Genomic DNA, 17,784 nt, shown 5'->3' with positions numbered 1-17,784 from the left:
TTGTCGAGAGCCAGTGTGGTGTAGTGGTTAAGAGCCGTGGACTCGTAATCTGGGGAACCGGGTTCGCGTCTCCGCTCCTCCACATGCAGCTGCTGGGTGACCTTGGGCCAGTCACACTTCTCTGAAGTCTCTCAGCCCCACTCACCTCACAGAGTGTTTGTTGTGGGGGAGGAAGGGAGAGGAGAATGTTAGCTGCTTTGAGACTCCTGAAGGGGAGTGAAAGGCGGGATATCAAATCCAAACTCTTCTTCTTCTTCTTGAATGCTCTCCCCAGAGAAGCTAGCCTGGTGCTTTTGCTACATAGCTTTAGGTGTCAGGCAAAAAATGTTCCTCTATAATAAGGTTACCAGATTTTTTTCAATGACTCCAGGGACACTTTAAGTAAATAAACAAATACTACACATTCGGGTTGTTGATGATACAGCAATGGCGGTGGTAGAGGGGCAGCCGCCACCTTGACCTCAACCTCTACATTTCCCCTTCCTCCAAGGCTTCTATCTCTTTTCTCCATAAGCCTGGGCAGCCCCTGAGCTGTTGGTTTTTCTGTGGTAGTGTGGGGGGAAGAGGTGTGCGGTGGGTCAGGCATGGATGGTGGAAAAGGAGGACCGAGAACTGCGACGGTGGCAGGGCTTGGACAACATGATGCCTCCCTTCCCATCGGAGCAGCCCCAATCCCATTCCTACTTGCGTGCAAGCAGGAGGGGCGGGGATCCCTCAGCTGGGAAGGGAGGCTTCCTGTTGCCTAACTGAAAAGTCCCTGCCCCCTCCTGCTTGCACGCAAGCTCTGATAGGCAGTGTGAAGCCTCCCTTCACAGCTGAGAGATCCCCGCCCCGCTCCTGCTTACACGCAAGTAGGAGTTGGGAGGCTGCTCCAATAGGCAGCATGAAGCCTCCCTTCACAGCTTAGTTGCTGGGGTCAGGGAAGGTGGAGGCAGCCTGGAAGCTGTACCACCATCATATGGGGACTTCCAAGCAGCTCCTGAAGCCAGCCAGAGCCAACTGCTCCGGGCTGCTGAGACTGCCGCTGTTGCATTTCCCGGGGACATTAGATGAAATCCGGGGACATTCCGGGGATGGAATTTGTCCGGGGACTTATTCGCAAATCCGGGGACTGTCCCCGGGAAACGGGGACGTCTGCTAACCCTACTCTATAACCAGCCCTTTGGCTGATTAAACCATCCATGGCCTTTTAAATGTCTTTGTGGGAGAAGAAGGATTTGGTTGGGTGGGTTTTTGTTTTTTGCTTTGTGTTTCCATTCTGTCTTTTTATGTTGTAAACCGCCTTGCAGTCTTTGGATGAGGGGTGGTACATAAATTTAAGAAATAAAAAAAATGTATATAAAAATGCAGCAATGTTTTAATATAGCTGTGACCGTCTTAAGTTGTGGTAGGTAAATTGCTATCCCTTAACCTTATAGTTTTAGGGCCGTCGTAATGGACGCCGTAAACATGAGACACTTCGGAGTCTTCAAAGTGCCACATGAATAATGATAAATTCACGTTGTTGTTTTGCCCCTCAACTAGGAATTGGTGTTATAAGCATCGACCGAGCTTATCCCCTAACTTTGGGGTCCAACATTGGTACAACTACAACAGCGATTCTTGCTGCTATGGCCAGTCCGGGAAACAAATTAAAGGCTTCCTTACAGGTTAGTTGTGATTTCTGTTTTATATTATTTCCAAACAGAGAGTAAATGGGAGAATTTGAACATGACTTTTACTCCAGTCAGGACTGTTTTATCTCTTATGTAAAAAACTGTGAGTGCAATTCTAGCACTTGGGGTTTTTTGATCCAGAGAAGTCCTTTGAGCATGAACTTAACAATAAGCTTGTAGTTGTTTTCCTGGGGCTCCAGTAGAGTCTTGAACATGCTATACTAAGGTGTAAGGGAGAAGGAACATGTTGCATGTGGCTGCGTGTATATTTTCTGCTACGTTTCATTTTAAAGTCTCCATGTCTGCAAGGGTCAGTAAGGAAATGCTAAAGGAGGTGCTTGCTACTTTGTTGCTTTTGTGCAGGAAATTATTTTCTCCTGAAAACCACATTATACAATAACGTTTCCGAGTTGGATAAAAATAAATGTCTTATGCTATTTGAACACACTGCACTCATTGGAGGGCACAAAATAGGAATAGAAGATTGCCCATATTTACTTTTTGGATGACTCTGATGATGTTCAGAATGACATCTCTTAGATTCTTGAACCTGTGATGGTTTGGCATTTATATAAGCCCTGGGCTTGTTTGTTTCCTTTGTTTCCCTTTCCTTTTTCCCCTTGCACACTCCGATTCACTTCCTGTCTCAAATGGCAAATTATGGTTTGTGCTTCCCCTCCAAACCAGAGTTGGAACTCATGGTTTGAATGTCGTTCCCAGTTTTGTTTCGGAGGACAAATATAAACCATGGTTTGCCATTTCAGATGTAATGTGTGCTACACAGGAAATAAGTATGTAAGTGTGTAATAGGATGAAGGATGGGACGATGGGAACATGCACACCCAAGGCTTGTTCGTGAAATGCCAAACCATGGTCTGATGTCGTGACTAACCTCATGTGTTGAATATTTCCTCCCATGGTTCTTTAACTCAGTCTATTTGACGGATGACCATGATTCATTTTATAAAATTATGAATATAAGCTTTAATATGTTGGCTTGCTTTTTAAAACACACATACCTGGTATATCAGGTATAGCTGTATGTTTGCTGTGGGACAGATAACAGTTTGGGGAGATCTTCAGTTGGGAAAATTAGTACAGGGCACCAATACAACTTATCCTCCCCATGGCAAGAATTGTTTTATTTCCCCTTGAAACTCCAATGCCATGTCTAGTTTGGCCCTTATTTTGATTGTGTTTAAATAATTATTTAATTTTTTAAAAAAAGTTTTGAAGGTCATAATAGATGGAATAGTAGGAGAGGATCCAATGAAGGGAGGAAAACAGTGCTTTCAAGGGTATTTGTACAAAAGTCACACTTGTTTTAACGTTTTTCTGATTAGTTCTCTTTTTGCTTCATTTCGTGTTTTTTCAGATTGCTCTCTGCCACTTCTTTTTCAATGTTTCTGGGATTCTCCTGTGGTACCCGATCCCTTACACGCGCATCCCCATCCACCTGTCTAAGGTTTTGGGGAACATAACAGCCAAGTACAGGTGGTTTGCTATTTTTTACCTTTTCATCGCCTTCCTTGTGATTCCTGTTGGTGTCTTTGGTCTGTCGGTGGCCGGCTGGGAGTACCTCGTGGGTGTCGGTGTTCCTATCCTGGTTCTCTTTTTCGCTGTGATCATCATCAACTATCTTCAAAAGAAGCGGCCCGAGAAGCTGCCCGAGAAGCTGCAAAATTGGGACTACCTTCCCTTGTGGATGCGGTCCTTGGACCCGTGGGATGAGGTTATGGTGTCGACAGGCGCCACCTGTGAAAAATACTGTTGCAAATGTTGCAAACGCCGGGGAGGCGAACAAATGGCAAGCGTGGCGCCGGGGAAAGCGATGGAAGTTCATGAAAACCCAGTTTCGCTGGCTGATGAGAAAAACGCCTTTTCAAAGACACCGCAGGCGACTGAAATGAACTTGTCCACCACCCCCTTGTAGCAGAAGACAGGACTTCAAGAGCCGAGGGCTCAGGGACAAAAAAAAGTGGGGGGCAAAATGTAAAGGGAGAGGAAAGAAGCGAAGGAGGGAAACGTATGCCATCTTCTTGCACCCAGCGAAAAGTGTGTATTGCTCTGTTGGTAGCTGAACATTTGGGCGAGCAGGCGAGAAGTCAAGTCCAAAATATCAGACACACACTTAAGGACACATACAGTCTTGTGCACAAACTTGCCTCTAGTCTGCTGAGCCAGGAAGTGGGCAGCAGTACAGTGCTGGAGTGAAGGTCTGACTCTGTGCCATAGCCAGGCCTTTGGGCCTTCCTGCTCCTGTCCAGTACTGCTACAGACCCAAACTGCGTCTGCCAGCTGTGGTTGCTCAGCTTCTCATCAGTGGACCCAAAATCAGGTACACAGGGCTTAAGGCAACATTGGTACAGAAGGGATCTAGTCTGTGATTAGCAGCGTTGCATCAAGAACTTTGAGATAGTACCACCTCCTTTCTGGCGGTTTCGAAAGTTAAGGCACAGGGCATCGTAAGAAAATCTTAAAGGTACCAAACTTTTTTTTAAAAAAAGAAATATTACTGAAAGAAGCTGGGCGTGTAAGAATAGGAATTTATAATTTTTAGCTTGATGCTTCCAGTAGTTTGTGTCTTCTAGCTAGAAATCAGGATATATTTACATACCCTCCAGCATTTCTCCAATGAAAATAGGGACGTCCTATTCTATAATAATAATAGTCATAATCATAATTTTATTATTTATACCCCATCCATTTGACTGAGTTGCCCCAGCCATTCTGGGCGGCTTCCAACATATATAAAAACATAATAAAACATTTAATAAACTTTCCTATACAGGGCTGCCTTCAGATGTCTTTTAAAAGTTGTATAGTTGCTTATCTCCTTGGTTCAAGGATCACATAACTCCATACCCTCCAACATTTCTCTGATGAAAATAGGGTCGTCCTCAGGGCATTCCAGGATCAAATCAGAAACTGGGACGGCTTCTGTAAATCCGGGAATGTCCCTGGAAAATAGGGACATTTGCCCTGACTTTCTATGGCACTTGTCTTTCCTGTGCCTGAATTTTTTGAGGATCAAATTCAGAAAGAGAGAACAGTTGCAGGATCTCACCATTACAGACCTGGCTTCCTTCAGACAGAGCACTTTTTCAGAAGAGAGAACAAAGGGAGTTTCCCATTGAGATTCCCATTGAGGCCCACGTCTGCTCTTGGCAAAATTAAATTGCATAAAAATGGAATGTGATTTGAAACTATTTGCTATGATAATTTTTCTTTTATAGCCAGGGACATAGGAGCTCCTGAGGAATAACCTCCTGTGACCCAAAACTTAGAGCATGGCAAAAACTGGCCTTTCTAAATAGCACCCCAATAACAGAGTGCACCTTGTCCTATGATTTCTGGCTGCAACAGCAGCATTTAAGCAATACATTTTTGCAAGTACAGTCAAACCTTGGTTGTCGAATGTAATCCGTTCTGGAAGACTGTTCGACTTCCGAACTGTTCGATATCCAAGACGTGGCTTCTGATTGGTTGCAAGCCTTCCGAAAAACGTTCACAAACCTCTGGGTTTTAGGCATCCTGGAGCCAAAACGTACAATAATGGAGCTGTTCAAGAACCGAGGTTTGACTGTAGTATCATGCAATATTGCGTTCAGGTCGAGACTAAGACCCCCATGGATGAAATTTGCAGCATATGCAAAAAAGCACTTTTGAGATTACTGCACATTTTTAGGTCTTGTAATTTTGTAATGAATTCCAGGCCAAAGTGTTTGACAACCTGACGTTTTCCCAAGGGGATTTTGGAAGGGGCTTATGAGAATCAAACCCTGGAAAATATTATGGGGCTGGGAGTAACATGTCCTAACCATACTGCTGCGTCATCAGCTGTGGATGGAAGACCAAACCATCAGTTGATTTATGTAACATAGTTGCATCTGATGTGCATCATTTATTTATTTGACAAAAAATACTTTGAGGTGAATTTTAATTGTTAGCTAAGACTGAGCAGGAAATTTTAACATATACGTCTGGCATTGTCTAAGCTTTGATCTCAGGGGATGGAACAAGTATGAAGAGGACATTTATATCTGCAAGATTAAGTAAAAGTGAAGGATTCTTCTCCTCCAGTTGTTCCCATGGGAAATATTTTACCTTTTCCTGTGGGGATCATTAGGGACTTAGATGTGTCCACCTGCGGCCAGACCTTTAAAAAGGTTCAAAAGAAAGTCACTCCCACTTGTTAACACATCAGAGACGATAAAATGATGTTGAAATAGGCTAGCTAAAACTCTAAGTCAGAACCAGCCAGATTTATACACCTTTAAACTCCATTGTTTATGATGGAACGCCTTCCACTGAAATCAGTGCTATTTAAAAGTGCTTAAATTTGTCTACATATTTTTCTCCACTATAATTTATAATGAAAGTGAGAAAACATGCAGCTCAGTTCTATGCACATTTACTTAGACAGTAACTCCTACCACGTTCAGGAAAGCTTAATCATAAGCAATTTTTAACTGAAAAACAGTATTACATTTTTTTTTTAAAGAGGGTTTTGTCCTGTGCACAGACTTTCTGACACTAGCATTTTTGCTTGCAGTTGTTCTTAAAGAAGTGGGTTTCTATCTTATAGTTCCACTGATATTTGAGGTTGTATATGGCTTTTATATAACTTAAAGCAGTCACCTGTTTTATATAAGAAAAATATTCAGATTTTATACAATGGATTGCACCTGGTACAAAGGGCAGAGTCCATCCAACACGAAGCACTTTCAGTCTCATTGTAATTTTAGGCTGCTTTCATATTACCACTTACCTGGAAGTCAGCTTCACTGAGCTCAGCGGAGCTTACTTCTGAGTAGAAATATGCAGAATTGCACTGTTAAGCGTATGCCTCACCCTCCTACTGAATTTGATAGGGCATAATCCCATTGTATCTATATTCTTTTTATGTCATGTTGTTAATTGCTTGTTTTTTCATGGAAAATGTTTTCTTTATGCTTAATCATTACTAGCTTATTTAACATATCTGTCAGAGAATGTTGACAAACTTATTTTTAAGTGAAACTGTGTTACTCTGCAATAACTCTGGGATAGAGGCAAGCAGCTTATCTGGTTTCTGGAGAACTCAGTCACAGACCATATTATTTGAACCTCATCTACCTCCTTCTCTCTAGCATCATCTACCTTTAGAAGGGGTGTTCATAAAAGCTTATAAAAGACATGTTCTCTAGTCCAATATTGAGTTTTTAGGAGGGGAAATCTGATGCTCTGAGGCTAGGGTACACAGATTTGGATGAGGGTCTCAACTTAAAAACACTGAGAGGAGGCTGGACAGAGTTACACTTACGAAAAGGAGAAGACCATTACTAGTATTGCGTTTTTCTTTATGTTCCAACACAGAGCTCCTTTCTTTGAGAGTTAAATGGGAGTCCTGATCAGTCAATTTCATTCTGGGCAGTTTGTCGAACTTAAGGCCAGTTTGTACAACTGGCAGAATAAAGTGGTGAAGCTTTTCCTGAACTGTAACATTTCATTTTGGATGGATGGTACACATGGTTCATCGTGAAAGAAAACCCTCTTTGCACACTGGAAAACAGAATAAGGGGAAGAAAGGTAGTGTAGAGACCAAGCTAGTTGCGCGTTGAGGTCCCCAAGACACCCCCAAAGAAAAACACAATTTTTGTTTAAGGTTTTTGTCATAATTTTGGCCACAACTTTATTCAAATTACAGCAATGTGAGTGGTTGCTTAGGCATTGGTAGCACTAGCTGACCCCGCCCGGGGACAGCTCTGACATTCGCACACCCGGCGAAGTCAGCAAGGGTAAGTCACCTGGGGAGAGAGACGGGACTGGGAACCATGCCTCACCTCTCCCCAGAATGCTCCCAGGGGCTTGCATGGCCCTAGCCCCTTGCCAGGGGGTTTCGGGCAAAAGCATGGGGAGCCCCTGGGTTCCTTTAACGGAAAACCCTAGCAGCAGCAGCAGCAGCATTTTGGAGGGGCAGGCACAGCCAAATCCATACCCCTCCACCAACCAATTCCCAAACCAATGCCTAACCGCAAACCTTACAAGTTGTGACAATTTGCTACGCAGTAGGCAAAAACCAAATGGCACACACTAATCAGCCAAATGGACAAAATTCCTACTGGGCCCCTGCCCCAAAGCAGACGATCCCATGACAGGCAATAGCAAGGTCAAGCAAACAGCCTAACATTAGGGAAGGGAGGGCGGGTGATCCGAAGCACGCAGCGAAAAGAGGAAGTTCCTCGCTGCGAGCATTGTATTTAACAAATAGGGCTGCCAATCAACAAATGGCAACATCTAGATTTCCCCAGTAACAGCCCGCCCCGGCTTAAAGGATGGCCAAACCATTTGCCTAGCAACAGTGAGGTGTCCCTCAGCCCCGCCCGCAACCCGTGCTCTCCATGAGGGAGAACATGCTATGTGGCAGCAGAATGTCTGCTATCAAGATCTCTGTTGAAACCCAGTTATTTTGAAATGGCATAGATAGAGCAGGGAGATATAGTGATAAATTGTCCTATTATTGCATTCAGATCGCTATACCGGTTTCAGACAGTTTGAGATCCATTCCAGAGCCAGACATCATGATATATCAGTATATTGCAATATTTAGCTGCTGATATATTACAATGCTGAAAACCAGATATCAGCCAGCCCTCGACATAGACAGTGGTGTAGATGGGTCTAAGGCTAGGAGCAAAAAGAACATGCAGAGGTCAGATCCCTGGAAACCAGTTTTCTTCCCACTTGGTTCACTTCCAGTATTGCTGAGGGGAAGCCATGGAGGAAGGAGGGAGGCTGCCAGAAGCTAAAACCTTGGATGTACTCCTAATCAGTACATTCTCCATTTTCTCCTAAATCTACATGATTTCTACAGGTCCAGGTTTAAGCAAACAGATCTGCTACTGCTACAACTTTTTGGGTCCTAAACGGGTACTTTTGTCTATTGCAAACCTTCAACCCTCCACCTCGGTGTAATCTACACATGTATAAAAAAATGCTGTGAAAATGTTTTTTTTTTAAAAAAAAAAAAACAACAACCAACAACCACAAACACGTTTTGACAAACACATTGAATTTTGCATAACTCACTTTCGCCATCTAGTGTCACATGTGTATATTGCACTTTACAACACATCTAAAATGTTTTATTTGATGCTGCGTAGCTGAGTCCCTGCTCTCCGAAGTTATACAATTCTGGAAAGGCTTTTGCACTCGGTTCTACTGTTTTGCACATGAGTTGCATACTTTAGGAAAAAAACTTCCTCTTCCCTAGGCAGTAATAGGAAAGGCCTGTTGAGTGTTTTGCTGCTGACTCTCACCCCAACCCAGCAAAAGTTGTTCCATGTGGAAGTAAGTTAAAGTGTAGGTGGGTTCCCACGAGGCAAGACACAGTGATAACAGCAAGAACCGTTATTGAATTAACAGAACTGGACAACAGGGGCAAAAACAACTGCTTATATACATTTCTGAAGACCTGGGCCACTCCCACTCCCAACATGATTGGCTGCCTAAACTTCCAAGCTGCGAATCATGACTCAGAGTTTCAGGGCCAATGGCAGATGCCCAAATCCTGAAATGTTCTGCAATTGGATATCATGTATCAAATCAGAACACAGGCTCAGAATCCTTAGTCCAGACTGAAGCTCAGGCAAACCCAGACCACTGAATGCATAACATAGGTTTCCATATGTATCGTCCGAGCTGGATTGGGACCTGTGTGCGTTACAAATAGATGCAGCATTTGAGTCCATTTGAAAGGTTACATTTCTGCGGAAAAGCTTCTCAGGCAAGGGAGAGTAAGGAGGCTGAAACCAGCTTTCCCCATTCCCCCATTCTGGCCAGACCACTGGCTTCAAATATTTTAGCTCTGTGGGTGCACAGTCTAGATCTTCTGATCTTGGTGCATTTTGAAACACTCACCCCACATGAAATTAGAAACAGCAGCTGTATTTTATCCCCTCTGTGACATCTCATGAACCCCACACTGCCATCATCAACACATTGGAGGGGAACGTGTGAGAGGGGTCCCTTTCTCTCCTAGATTTAGAACACTGGCCATGCAAGAAATTTTATTCTCTCGAGTGCTGTGTACATTAAGCTGCCCCTGTCTTGCAGTGTGAGTGAAGTAGCCTCTCCTTTGTGTGGAAATCTCAGAGTCTTCTTATGGAAACGTCAACTCCTGTCATATCTTTTAGCTTTTTAGACTCTTTATTTATAATTGTTTTTAGTGTATAGTTTTTTCTCTCTCCATAAGTTGTGTAAGAAGCACCTCAACTTGAGATGTGACTTTTATATTGAACATTCCAATTTGGCGCACTGTGGTAAGAAATGCTTTTAAAGAAGAGAAATGGCTTTTGAAATGGTATTTTTTTGTGTCTGCACATTTGGTTCACATGCACATGTCATGATAAGCCACGGTTTTCTTCCTGCTTTGCTCCTCTGCAGCCGTAAGCGGGAGATGCAAAGCAGAAAGGTGTAATAAGGGGTGGGGAGAAATTTGATCCAGTTTTTATAGGCAAACCATTCTCTGAAACAATACCTGGACTGAAACACAGCCAACATTGCAATACAGTTCTCCAGCCAAGAAATGTGTTACAAAAATGCATATACTAGGGTAAACTGTGTATTACCCTGGTATATATTTGTGGAAATAGCTTACAAAATGCATTATATTGGATAAAATTGCATAGTAAAATGCGTATATTGGAAATTTTCAGTAAAATGCAGAATGTTCACAAGGACTTGCTTTTTAAAAATTCACCAACTGATGAGGAAATGTGGAGAATTTAGAAACTGAGGAAAAAAGCAAAAATGACAGATTCGCCCACCCTTGAAGACAATTATGTTTGCTTTCCCGCTACATCTCAACCCAGGATTGTGATTTGTTGCTCTGTCACAAGTGAGAAAATCCATAAACCAACAACAAACCAGAATTAAGGCTGGAAACAAAACATGATTCTGGATTCTGTTGCAACAGAAAGCCAAGCTTAATTGCCACTTCCCGGTTTGTTTGCTGTGGCGCAATGGGTCCGTTTGTCTGGCTGTTAAGCACAAAGTTGGTGGTTTGAGACCACCCAGGGATGGCTGTGGGCAAGATTCCTGCACTGCGGGAGGTTAGACTTAAATGACCCTCGGGTCCCTTCCAACTCTTCAATTTTATGATTCAATTATCCTCCTGCTTGTGCAAGGGGAGTAGTGAAACATGCACTATAAACCACATTGTCATAAACTCTGGCCTGGCTTATGATGTGTTTGAATGTGGCCAAAAGTGTGGGTGGCAATGTTATTTTAAGTTGTAACGAGATTTGCTGATAAAGCACAATTAAAACCCTTAAAAGATGAAACTATATCTGCAATGTATTCAAATATTTAACTATTTTTATGGACTGTTCCCTTTTTTTGCTGTGAATGAAACTTCTCTTTTTGTATTAAGATTTCTTCATAAATTAGGAGGATAGTATGTATGACCAGCAATGGGGAAAGATGTGATTTTGTAGTCTGATTTTGTTCTTTAAAGGAAGTACAGGCCATTCAATGAGAAATTAAAGATTTTTAAAACAGTTCCACAATCTACATTTTTATGCTGTCAACATTTTTGCAGAAAGCTTTGGCTCATATTGTTTCTGTGTGTGTGTGTGTGTGTGTGTGTGTGTGTGTGTGTGTTGTGTTGGCTGTTAATGCTGCTCATGGAGTGAGGAAGAAGGAAATACCTATTTTCTGTACAAACATTCAAACGTCTACCAGCTCCACCTGGTACACAGGCTAAGACCCTACCTGCCTGCGGACTGTCTTGCCAGAACGGTGCATGCTCTAGTTATCTCCTGCTTGGACTACTGCAATGCGCTCTACATGGGGCTACCTTTGAAGGTGACCTGGAAACTGCAATTAATCCAGAATGCGGCAGCTAGACTGGTGACTGGGAGTGGCCGCTGGGACCACATAACACCGGTTGAGAGATCTGCATTGGCTCCCAGTACGTTTCTGAGCACAATTCAAAGTGTTGGTGCTGACCTTTAAAGCCCTAAACGGCCTCGGTCCTGTATACCTGAAGGAGAGTCTCCACCCCCATCGTTCAGCCCGGACACTGAGATCCAGCGCCGAGGGCCTTCTGGCAGTTCCCTCATTGCGAGAAGTGAGGTTACAGGGAACCAGACAGAGGGCCTTCTCGGTAGTGGCGCCCACCCTGTGGAACACCCTCCCTTCAGATGTGAAGGAAATAAGCAGCTATCCTATCTTTAAAAGACATCTGAAGGCAGCCCTGTTCAGGGAAGTTTTCAATATTTAATGCTGTACTGTTTTTAACACTTGATTGGGAGCCGCCCAGAGTGGCTGGGGAAACTCAGCCAGATGGGAGGGGTATAAATAATAAATTATTATTATTATAAACGGAGCATAGCGGAGTTAGCTAGGCTCTCACAGCACCACAAATTAGGGATGTGAGAATGCAGCAATTTCTATTCTGACCCATGTTTGTCACATACAGAGCTGTTTCTGTTCTACTGCAGTTCGGCTTCCAACAAAAACTACATTCTTCATCTCTCTGTCCTCAGAAAATTCTGTGGCAGAATTTTGCATGATTAATTATGTAATTGATTGTATTATTACACACAATTCATTTCAATGCAAAGAAAACACAATGCAAATCAATGGGGGGGGGGTCATCAGTTAAAATATAGTTTGCATATTTTGAGATTCTGACAAGGTCTAGAACTCCCAGACACGTTTTTATATAATTTGGCATTCCTTTATGGCATATACAGTGGAACCATCATTTTCAAGACTTGCCAAATCTAGAACTATACTTGATTATCAGATAACGTTGATAGTCTTTGCGTGGACAGGCAGAGTCCCCCAAACCCTGGGCGGCCCCCGTGTGAAATAATGACTCAAGACAACGTGCTATGGGATTAAAATTGGCCACAACTTTATTATGTTTCAGATGTGGGCAGACCTTGGCTCAGGCACTGGCTGTTTATCCCTCCCAGTCCCTCGCTGGGGATCTGGGGAACATCAGGGTTATCCAGTGTGAGTGAGGGATGGGCTGGCTCTGGAGAATATGTGTTCCAGGAGAGAGTCCATCCCTGTTACACCGCCACCGCAGGGGAGAGCAATGACGACCTCTAGGCGTACGGTCAATGCCTCCCCTCAAACAACCCCTTTAATGGGGAACCCTAGTATCGCTGTTGCTAAAAGGAGGGGGGCGTGGGTCACCTCTGTACGCCCTCCCCCCCATTTAGGGAAGATAGACTAAAGGATTCCGCCCAAGGCCCGATACCGCCAAAGTTGTGACGTTTTGCTACGGGAAAGGCAAACCTGCAAATGCAGGAGAATTTCTTTCCAGCACTTCAACAGCATCCTTGACGTAGCAGTGCCTGCGTACCTGTGGAGAAAAGGTTAACCTGCAAAAGAAGTCTTAACTGAGGGTGGGTAGGGTGGGAGAAGCTCTGGAGCCAACTGACAATTCCCAAGTAAGATCCTCCCCTATTGTGTGGGCAGGTAGTCCTTTCCCCTACCTGGCCTGATCACCTTGGCAACGCCTCCCCAGGTGGGATTGGGCAACTGGATGAGGTAGGCAGAGACCTCCAGGTATCCCACCTGGGGAAGGGGAAGCCAAGCCTGTGCTAATGGTGCCGCTTAAGGGTCCGGGGGGCTGCGTGCGACCACGCAAAGGGCGCCCCCCATTTAATGTGGGGAGCGGTCATTACTTGGACTTTGTTATTTAAACTCATGTTGCAACAACTTATTCTGTGTGCCTATTTTAGAGTTTTGTTTTGCATGTTTTAATTTTCATCTCTTAGAATTGTTCTCTCTGTTTTATATACATTATAAAATGAAATAATAATAATAATAATAATAATAATAATAATAATAATAATAATAATAAACTTTACCAAAAAAAAATCAAAATAATGCAGCCAATCACCCATAAAACAACATCCATTGGCACTGACAGAATCATATGAAAACTAAAACCCCAAATGCAAGCAAAATGTATTCACCATCAGACTAAAGAGAAACTAAAATTAGAAATTAAAATAATATTGAGATGTTTGCACAAATGTGACAGTTCGATAAAAAATTCTAAGCCAACAGCTCTCTCAACACAAGGGACTATGATTTCCTTGTAAATAAACTGACACATATATCAGCGAAGGAAAGTTGAAACTTCTTTGGCAGAGGCCATTCTTGCAATTAAACGGTTGTAAAAGAACCTGAATTGCACGATAAATTATCTGGAACTTGAAGTGCACTATAAATTATCTTATTTGCCAACAGCAAGTAAACAAAAGAAGAAGTATTATGAATGCCACTGGGCACTTTTCTTGTGAGAGTCGGGCTTCCCTCATTTAGCATCAAGAACAGGAAGAAACAGTTCCATCCTCACTGGGTTAGCTTTGCTCTGGGGGAACAGCCAGGTAGCACAAGCACAAGCAGCGGAGAGGACAAGAGGCAAGCTCCGGTGTATATACTTAACACATTTTACATTGTAAAGGTAAAGGGACCCCTGACCATTAGGTCCAGTCGTGGCTGACTCTGGGGTTGCGGCGCTCATCTCGCTTTATTGGCCGAGGGAGCCAGCGTACAGCTTCCGGGTCATGTGGCCAGCATGACTAAGCCGCTTCTGGCGAACCAGAGCAGCGCACAGAAACGCCGTTTACCTTCCTGCTGGAGCGGTACCTATATATCTACTTGCACTTTGACGTGCTTTCGAACTGCTAGGTTGGCAGGAGCTGGGATGGAGCAACAGGAGCTCACCCTGTCGAACCGCCAACCTTCTGATCGGCAAGTCCTAGGCTCTATGGTTTAACCCACAGCACCACCCGCATCCCATTTTACATTGTACCCTTAGCTTAAAAAGTATCCTGCGGGGGACCTTTATTTATTTAAGGCAAGATGGTATATAATACAAATGGATTAAATTCAGGTTACTTCAAAAATACAGTGCGATTTCACTTTATTTCGTCCACAGATGTTTTTGTGCATTATAGGTTTGGTTCCTTTATATGGTGATACTTTCTTTCAGTCACCCAGCCCATTTAACAATCCTGCTCCTGAGATAAAAGGTAAAGGGACCCCTGACCATTAGGTCCAGTCGTGACCGACTCTGGGGTTGCGACGCTCATCTTGCTTTACTGGCCGAAGGAGCCGGTGTACAGCTTTCCAGGCTAATATAAATCCTGTGATGTGAATAGAGGGTAAATAAGAACTTGTAAGAGAAGATGTAAATTAGGAAAACCGTAGCAGGGAAGGAGGGAAGTTGGGGTGCGAAATTGTGCAAGGTAAATAAGATAACGCAAAATGTTGATTGTAAAAGTTTAAGTTTTATTTATGTTTGTGAAAATCAATAAAAAGCATTGGGGGGGAAAAGAAGGCCCTTGGTGCTGGACCTCAGTGTCCAGGCTGAACGATGGAGGTGGAGACGCTCCTTCAGGTATACTGGGCTGAGGCTGTTTAGGGCTTTAAAGATCAGCACCAACACTTTGAATTGTGCTCAGAAACGTACTGGGAGCGAGTGTAGGTCTTTCAAGACTGGTGTTATATGGTCTCGGCGGCCGCTCCCAGTCACCAGTCTAGCTGCCGCATTCTGGATTAGTTGTAGTTTCTGGGTCACCTTCAAAGGCAGCCCCACATAGAGCGCATTGCAGTAGTCCAAGCGAGAGATAACCAGAGCATGCACCACTCTAGCGAGCCCGTCTGCGGGCAGGTAGGGTCTCAGCCTGTGTACCAGATGGAGCTGATAAACAGCTGCTTTGGACACAGAGTTGATCTGCACCTCCATGGACTGCTGTGAGTCCAGAATGACTCCCAGGCTGCGCACCTGGTCCTTCAGGGGCACAGTTACCCCATTCAGGACCAGGGAGTCCTCCACACCCGCCCACCTCCTGTCCCCCAAAAACAGTACTTCTGTCTTGTCAGGATTCAACCTCAATCTGTTAACCGCCATCCATCCTCCAACCGCCTCCAGACACTCACAGATTTTTACCCAGGGCTTACTCCCAAAGCCTTTCTTACAAATGAGAGGATGAGGTTTAGGGTCAGAGTTGTCCTTCTGCTAGATGGGCTATCTTCCCAGTTTGACGAGCCCCAGTGGCCCCTCATTTCCTTCGACAGCACATGCAAAAACCACCTTCTTGATCCACTTTCGGTCTTGTTTGCTCAATCCACCAGAGCCTGTCTTCGCATGCAGGGAAAGCCCTTAACTCAATGAGGGTTTGAGACCCACCAGCTACCCTCACCTGGTTTAGCCTGCCAATCAAAGCCGTTTTGACAGGGGTGTGGCGGCGGCTGCATGCTGACAGCTTCTTGGAGCCACAGATGAGAGCCTAGTGCAGGGTGGGGACCAAAGGCGGACAGAAGGAGCACGACATGTCCCCCACCAGAGGTACCACCCGTCCCCTAACACCCCATACACCCGAGCAGGAAAAACAATGCAGCAGATCTAAGAAGGTATAGAAAGAAGCTGAAAACTGGCAGAGCATTCAACATGGTGTAGGCAAGGCAGAAGAGAATCTTTTGGACCACCGGACTGCAATGTTCCAGGCATCACACTTTAGCCTGGGTATGTTTAGCATGCAGAAGACAGGGAAGACATGAAGACGGTTGCCAAATATGCAGAATTGCTCTCTCTTGCTTCAGAGGGCAGGACTGGAATCAGTGGGTGGACAGTGTGCTTTCCTAATAATAGCTGCAATGCTGGAAAGCAAATATTTCCTGGAAATAGAACTTTTTCTACATTTATAACACCCGAGAAGCATATTTACACATTTACTCATTTGTTCCATTGTGTCAGTGATTGCAGTTAGGCAATTTTAGTTACCGTATTTTTCGCTCTATAGGACGCACCCGACCATAGGACGCACCTTGTTTTAGAGGGGGAGAACAAGAAAAAAAAATTCTCCCCCTCTCTGCTCAGCGCCCCTTCAGAGAAGAGGCAGGAGAAACGGAGCCCCTTCCATTTCTCCTCCCGCTTGGCTGAAGGGGCGCTGCAGCTCTCCCTCTCTGCCGAAGCCCGGAGAGTCTTGCCCTCCCAGCTTCAGCAAAAGGAACCTGAAGACTGCGGAGCGCAGCGGGACGTCCCGCTGCACTCCGGAGGCTTCAGGTGTCATCCCTGAAGCCTGGAGAGGGAGAGGGGTCAGTGCACACCGACCCCTCTCGCTCTCCAGGCTTCAGCGAAAGCAACGCAGAGCCTCCGGAGCGCGGAGGGAGCGCTCCCTCTGCGCTTCGGAGGCTTCGCATTGCTATCGCTGAAGACAAGGAGCCTGCATTCACTCCATAGGACGCACACACATTTCCCCTTAATTTTTGGTGGGGGAAAAGTGCGTCCTATAGAGCGAAAAATATGGTAGGTCATTTAATGCTCTTGCTCTCCCTCCGCTTTTATGATGGTAAACTGCACTACTTCACTTACTTCCAAATGTGCTAAACCAGCCCTGGAGACCCTCCTTCTCATTCTGCTGAGTGTGACCCTGGACTTCTGCCCTCAAGCCCTGCCCTTAGTGGCACCAGTAAATTGTGTTCAACAGGATTCCCCTGCAGCCTCGCAGCGTGACCCACTCTATTCAGTGGGGCTTGCTTTTTACAGACTGAAAGCACATGTACCCATTGAACTTCCCCTCACTGTGGGGATTATTCTTGAACTTCTGACTTGGACTTCAACACAGACCCTGTTTGCCTAACATCCTTGATGCTTCTAGCTTAGCAAATAGAGCTGGGAGCAATAGTGTTGCCAGAATACACACCCTGTCTTAATCTTCCTTCCCAGAATGTCTCAAGTGAACTGAAAACTAAGCTTTGGGTCGGATGATGTATTTTTACATAACTGGATGCTGTTGACTTTAGGAGAAGCAATAGAAGAAAAGTTAATCACTTTGATCGGTCTACACTTTAAAATGACCTTATGCAAAGTCAAATAAAACATGTAGGACACCAAGTGCTAATCTACTAGGAATTATGTTCACCACACTGCTACAAAGACCTGAAATTCGTTGGAAATGGAGTTCCCCTTTTAAAAAATTATTACCCACAACAGGTCTGTAAAAGGAAGAACGTCGATAAGATACTTGAGAAAATGAGATTGATCTGAATCAACATGAAATCACCTCTGGATGGCTCATTCTCAGTTTAAATAGTACTGAATTCATATAAC

General features: G+C 44.4%; 1 protein-coding gene and 1 long non-coding RNA gene across 3 annotated transcripts in view; both read left to right on the top strand.

Annotated features, from left to right (window-relative positions):
• Positions 1–5,161, top strand: part of SLC34A2 (solute carrier family 34 member 2) — a 31,358-nt gene extending 26,197 nt beyond the window's left edge. For both annotated transcript variants that reach the window (XM_082237392.1, XM_082237393.1), the window contains exons 12-13: positions 1,525–1,649; positions 3,031–5,161. In XM_082237392.1, coding sequence (XP_082093518.1) covers positions 1,525–1,649; positions 3,031–3,588 — 683 coding nt within the window. In that variant the 3' untranslated portion in view covers positions 3,589–5,161. The remainder of the gene's footprint in view (positions 1–1,524; positions 1,650–3,030) is intronic.
• A 41-nt stretch (positions 5,162–5,202) lies between these two features.
• Positions 5,203–11,200, top strand: LOC309540545. Its single transcript, XR_014223335.1, has 2 exons — positions 5,203–10,672; positions 10,716–11,200. It is a non-coding gene; the product is annotated as an uncharacterized lncRNA (long non-coding RNA).
• The last annotated feature ends 6,584 nt before the right edge of the window (positions 11,201–17,784 follow it).

This window comes from Podarcis vaucheri (genome assembly GCF_965113315.1).
Source record: "Podarcis vaucheri genome assembly, chromosome: 9".
NCBI classification, from domain to species: domain Eukaryota; kingdom Metazoa; phylum Chordata; class Lepidosauria; order Squamata; family Lacertidae; genus Podarcis; species Podarcis vaucheri.
This window is presented reverse-complemented; position numbering and strand designations above follow the sequence as displayed.